Here is a 6422-nt window from a genome sequence, read left to right as displayed (position 1 = left end):
GGAAGAAGAAGTGGCAGTCTCAGTGAGGAAGAAGAAGGGATCGTTTCGGTGAGGAAGAAGAAGGGGCGGGCGGAGTTTTTAATGCGAGGAAGTCGTGTACCCGGTAATCGTGTACCTAGTACACGATTCCCTCGCATGACTGCCACGCCAGGCTGGGTGTGCCAAGTGGCCACGTACTTGTGTACCGGTACACAGATTTATGGCTTATCATGTACCCGGTATACGATTAACGTGTAATCGTATACCTGGTACACGATTTAAATAACTATTTTTGAGAATATTTCTCCAATCCTATTTTTGTCATTATTTATTAAAAAACATTATTTTAAAAAAAAATTCTCGATTTAGAGAGATCTGTGAGTGGCGAGTAAATTTAATCAGCAACCCATAGAGACAGAACGCACAAAACCGAGTCCATTCATCCGTGAACCACCTTCCACCCACCCACCTGCGGCTCGATCGGAGCTAGGGTTTCTCACTGGAGCCTCTCCGGCGGTTGAGAGGCTTTTTCAGTCTGAATTTTGCAGTCGTATTCCAATTTCCACTTCTTTGCCTAACCTTTAAAGCTCCCGCGGTTGTTACTCAACTATGTACAGTGGTTCCAGTGATGGCGAAGGCCACGACGCTCCGCAACGGAAGATCCCTCCAGCGTCGTCTATGCTGTGGGTTAGAAACCTCCGGAGATTCATCGGAACCGGCACGGGGCTGGGATCTGAAGCTTTGATGGGTTCGTACATTTCTCATTCTTCTTGCTTTCAGTTAATTTTCAATTTTCATGGACGCGGTTCTACTTTATCTCACTTGTTTCATAATTATCTCCATTTGGTAGTTACATTGTCGTGAAGTATACTACGAGGACTAACTCAATTGCACATAATGAGGAAAATCGAAAGTTATTTCAATACTTTGAATCTGTAATGTTTTGGTGTAAAACGTGGAGTACTCAGCATTCAGGAACAAAAGATAAAAAATCCAATACTCAGTTTGTTTGTAGAGGCATCAAAAACTGAACTGGATCAAGCGCTGCATTTGCTGTTTCAAGTCAACTTGGGTTATTGCATATTGAGTTCATTTCAAAAGCAGCAAATGCATGGCTCCTCAATTGCATTCATTTTTTGTTACAGTCATCGAAGAACCTTTATTTTACATTTGAACATTGATCTTGTACTTTGACCCTTTTAAACATGCATGTCCGTCCATATGCAAAATTCATGGTGCTTTAGGCATTCCCTAAGTAGATTTTGGAGACTCTTAATGATTATCCTTCCTCTTGGATCTATTTCATTATAGAATTTATTGAATTTTCTAGCCGAGATTCCTCAAGGAAATCCTTGATTATGATCTGGCAATTAGTGCATCTGATGATTCTGATCTGACAACGACGAGCTCCTTTCTTCTTCTTGTTAATCTTCTTCTTCTGTTTTCTCCTCTCCCACTCTTACTGCTCTTGCATCCTGATTACTGTGTATCTGAAAAACTAAACATGAATATTATAAAAAAGCATGACAGTGAAATGGGGAACTTAATTTCTTTTTCCCCCCTCTTTTTTGTAGAGCTTGAGACAAAAAAAATTCTACTTGATATTTTCAAAGAGAAGCAACGGAAAACTGCTGAAGCTGGTACAATCCCAAGTTTTTATAAGAAGGCATGTGTGATCATAGTTCACGTGTTCTAAGAGTAAACTCTACTGCATAGTTAGTCTTTTGATGTTGAGTAGAAACAGGGATGCTTTATAATGTCCTAATGTACTCTTGACATCAGGGTAGTAGAGATGCAATTTTGCATACTAATGTTTTTCTGAGGTGTACGGAGATGCAGGGTAGAAGAGATGCAAACAATTTTGCATATTATTGTTTGTTTTTCCCCTTCCTTGAGGCGCATAGAGATGCAGGGTAGAAGAGTGCAAACCCATAACTTAGTCGTGTTGTCTATTTTTCTTTGTTTCATTGAATTTGCATTTTTATCTTCTTTAGAAACCTGAGGAGGGATCCATCAGCCACAGGGTTCAGAGACTTGCCAAGTATAGATTCCTGAGGGTATGATCACTCTTTATCATTTCAATGATTGATGTCGCATAGATTTATCTGCATGAACACTAATATTGAGCTTTCTGCATAACACATTCTTCCTGTTCAGAAACAATCAGACCTTCTGTTAAATGCTGATGATCTAGATGCAATGTGGGTTTGCCTGAGGGAAAACTGTGTAATTGATGACGCAACTGGTGCAGAAAAGGTAATATTTCTTTCTTGATATTTTTATGCAACATGCAATGTTAGTTTTTATCTACTAGTCTGTTATACGCCTCAAGCTGAAATTCACTTGGCGACTAGGATCGACTCAGGACTGTTATTAAAATCTTTTCCAGATAGGCTCACATAGTTTAGTCTTAGCGATGTTCAGCAGGACAAGTGTACATGTACAACAGAGAATTGTTTGTATTAGTTTAAAGTTCATATATTTTCTTGAGATTTTATGACTGCATCATGTTACGCTGGATCTATAGTAATGCGTAATTGTTCTCTAATTTTTCAATCTGTAGATGAACTATGAAGATTTTTGCCACATTGCTTCAGTATGTGCTGAGCAAATAGGACCTAAATGCCGGCGATTTTTCAGTCCCTCTAATTTCATGAAGTTTGAGAAAGATGAGTCTGGAAGAATTGCCATCCTTCCCTTCTACCTTTATGTGATGAGAACGGTGAGTTTATACCCTATGGAAATAACAATGTGCTATAAACAATATGCTGTCATTTCAATGTATGAGGAAGTATAAATGACGTTGATTGAAATCAACTGCATTTAGAAGTCAATGGTCATCATGTTTCATTTTTACCCCTTGCAACTTTTTGCTGTCAAGGTATCACTGCTAATTTTTCTCCATCTTTGTTTAACGAAAGCAAGTGGAAGTGGGGGATTGGGACCCAAGATGTTTGCTTTAATCCGAATAGTCTTTGCCAATTGAATTTTCATATGGGACTCTGTTGAAGTTATTAAGTTACATGATATCCTTTAGCATTCTTTCAATCAAAAAGAAGAAAGAAAAAATCATTTCAGCATTCCACTTCATCCTCAAAAGTTTGCATACTTTATGCACGAAGCACAAGCATTCCGAGGGAGTGGAACTTGAATAAATTTCTTTTAGGTTTCTCTGCTGAATAAAAGGCTCTTATTTGTGTAGGATTTTTTTTTTTTTAAATAAAATAAAAAAAGTAAGTGCTAGAGAGAAGGATATTGAGATTTTTTTTTTATAAGAACAACAGCTTTCATTGAGAAAAAAATGAAAGGATGTTGAGATGTTTGGAGGCTTTTCTTCTTCCATGTCAATTTGATGTGTGATTTCCTGTGTGATTCTCTTTTTATTCTGCAGGTCTCGCTTACTCAAGCCAGAATTGATATGAGTGAACTTGATGAGGATTCTGATGGTTTCCTTCAACCTCATGTATGAGCCTTCTGCATATTTATGTGTTCAAAGACTGGATATGATATTTTATTTTGTTCCAGTAGCAACTTATGTAACCACAGTAAAGTAATGAATGCTCAATTATCTTTTTGCAGGAAATGGAGGGCTATATCAGAGGTCTTATTCCAAATTTGGCTCAACTGCGAGATATTCCTGCATCTTTTGTGCAAACATATTGTCGTATAGCTGCTCGCAAATTCTTCTTCTTTTGTGATCCTGCAAGAAGAGGTTCGCCAACAGCCTTAATTATGTTAGGAACGTGTTATCAAAATGTTACATAGTTCCTTCCTTAAATCCTTATCCCTAAAATATCTATTCTTTTATGGTAACATTGCTAATTATAAATAGCTCTCGATTCATGAACTCTCTAATTTGTGTACAGCTTGTAAATAAAGGGTCTTCCTGACTTTATTGTTGCTTTTGTAGGAAAAGCCTGTATAAAGAAAGTGCTGCTCAGTAATTGTCTGCAGGAATTAATGGAACTGCATCAGGTAGATCATGCATTGTTACGCTAAATGCTTATGTTATCAAATACCAAATTGGCTTTTGGTGTTAACCTATGGCTCTGGTCAAGACAAAACGTAAACTTAAATTTACAGATAAAAATGAATTTCGTAATACTTGTGTGAAAATCTGAAAGATTCTAATTTCCTGATACAAGAGTTCCGTATTTTCATGATATGACATAATTTAATTGCAAAAAGCTAAATATGTTCATACACCAAAATGAACCAATGTAGAATACAATTATTCATTTGTGGTTTATGACATGAGTGGATAGAAAGCCATTATGAAGCAGTGATCGAATTCATTTTTCAGTGATCTATGCTTTAGACTATCTTTAAGAAGGATGTAGAGAGATTTTAGGGTTCAGGGCTTGTTTGGGTTTGGTAATGCTTCTGTCATGGCCAAAAGCACTTTTAACTCGAGATTTTCACGTTTTGATGTAACATAAAGGGCTTTGGAAAAAGTTTGGTTTTAAATGTTTGACCAATAAGCACACACTAGCACTTTGTAGAAAACAAGAACATTTGTTATGATATACGTTTTACTAAAGTGCTAGTAATTTATACTTTTACATAAAGCACTTGGACAAAGTTTGTAAAGACTGAGAGTATGAGAACAACAAAATAAACCCCCGTCCATGTTGATAAAACAGCAACAACGGAAATGTGTTTTGTGCACTTTGACTCAAGAATATACAGTTTACTGAATTACATGCAGATATATTATAATTTTAACGCATTATCTATTTTATAGGAAACCGAGGAAGAAGTTACTGATACTGAACAAGCAGAGAACTGGTTCTCCCTAACATCTGCTCAACGCATTTGTGGTGAGTAACATTCATCCTATTCCTACTTAACTATTCACCCAATATTATTTCCTTTATCCATGTAGTAATTTTTTGTTTGAAGTATTTTAGTTGTTCTTTTCAAGTCTTTATATGCTGTTAATTCTGCCAAGATTCTAGTGTCTTGTATGCATGTGGTTAATCTGGAAAAGAGTCTATGCTTTTAGTTGCTGTCATGCCGACTGTACTTTTATTCCTACAGACATGTTTCTGGCCCTTGATAAAGATATGAATGGAACATTAAGCAAGCAAGAGCTTCGAGAATATGCTGATGGGACTTTGACTGAAATTTTCATTGAAAGAGGTTTGTCCTGTTTCATTCACCTAGTATAATTCTATAAACTCACCAGTCATCATTTGCCATCCTTCCATCTATGCTCTTTCAATTATCTTAATTCTTAGGAAAATATGCTTCAAATGCCATTATCATGTTTATCTTCTCCTCATTTTATAAAACAGCTAGTTGTCTGTCTGTTAGCTAATAATTCTCTTTCAATAGTATTTGATGAGCATGTTCGTCGAAGCAAAGGTGGAGGAAACACAAGGGAAATGGACTTTGATAGTTTTCTGGACTTTGTCCTTGCCCTTGAAAACAAAGACACTCCCGAAGGGTTGACATATTTATTTCGGTGTCTTGACCTTCATGGGAGAGGTTACCTTACAACTGTGGATATTCACACTCTTTTCAGGTAAAGACAATTTAATTTCTTCGAGGGGAGGATCTTAGTTTGTTTGACTTTTTTCAAGCACTTCTAGATTCAAATCCAGTTTCTTGGTAAAATCCTGTCAACTAAATTCCTACTCAAATGAAGGAAGTTAAAGAAGGGGAACATCCAAAAGCTGTGATGTTACCTGATACAATCTTCCTACATGAAACATCTGTATTTTCCTGCTTGTAGAATCGAGCAAATTCTACAAGCCTCATAATACCAGAAACATAAAGTACACATTATTATTTTACTTGTATGAAGCACTTTCAGTAGTTGCATACTGTGCAATCTCTTTTGCTAGGTGAAAATTGCATTTTATGATGAAATAATTTTTTCCCCATGATACAGAGATGTGCATCAAAAATGGATAGAGGGTGGAAACTATGAGTTGTGCATCGAAGATGTTAGAGATGAGATATGGGACATGGTCAAGCCAGTTGACCCTCTAAAAATTACTTCAACTGATCTACTGAACTGCAAGCAAGGTGGCACAGTTGCGAGCATGCTAATTGACGTACGTGGTTTCTGGGCTCATGATAACAGAGAAAACCTTCTCCAAGAAGAAGAAGAACCAGAAGAAGAATGAATGACTAAAAAGCCTTCCTCTGCTAACCTGGAAATCTCCTCTAAAGTTTGGGATTGCAACATGAATCATCAAGTCGATACGTTCGAACTTTTTTTTAAGTAGATAACTGCTTTGATGTACTACTTATCATGTTTGAGGTACATATGCTAAATTTTAACATGCTGTTCTAATTCTGACTGTTTTTTATAGTTGTACTTAGATGTGAAAACAGAGCCAAAATATTGGGTGTAAATCAATGTATACAGCACAACTGAAGCCTCCATGGAGAAACACCAAGATTATTATTATAAAGGCGTTTCGAAGCACAAA

At 36.6% G+C, this 6422-nt stretch overlaps 1 protein-coding gene and 1 non-coding gene across 2 annotated transcripts; both read left to right on the top strand.

The window, feature by feature from the left end:
- The first annotated feature begins 364 nt into the window (after positions 1 to 364).
- Positions 365 to 6422, top strand: LOC120091569 (probable serine/threonine-protein phosphatase 2A regulatory subunit B'' subunit TON2). Its single transcript, XM_039049669.1, has 12 exons — positions 365 to 727; positions 1554 to 1645; positions 1974 to 2036; positions 2137 to 2235; positions 2543 to 2701; positions 3371 to 3442; positions 3559 to 3691; positions 3890 to 3954; positions 4724 to 4799; positions 5020 to 5121; positions 5317 to 5506; positions 5876 to 6422. The coding sequence occupies exons 1-12, from the start codon at positions 589 to 591 to the stop codon at positions 6111 to 6113; spliced, it is 1428 nt and encodes a 475-aa protein (XP_038905597.1). The 5' UTR covers positions 365 to 588; the 3' UTR covers positions 6114 to 6422.
- On the top strand, positions 5642 to 5758 carry LOC120070436. Its single transcript, XR_005479931.1, has one exon. It is a non-coding gene; the product is annotated as a small nucleolar RNA snoR104 (small nucleolar RNA).

The sequence above is a fragment of the Benincasa hispida genome, chromosome 1 (assembly GCF_009727055.1).
Source record: "Benincasa hispida cultivar B227 chromosome 1, ASM972705v1, whole genome shotgun sequence".
Classification (NCBI taxonomy): Eukaryota; Viridiplantae; Streptophyta; class Magnoliopsida; order Cucurbitales; family Cucurbitaceae; genus Benincasa; species Benincasa hispida.
The sequence above is the reverse complement of the archived record's forward strand: the minus strand, read 5'-3'. Positions and strand labels throughout refer to the sequence as shown.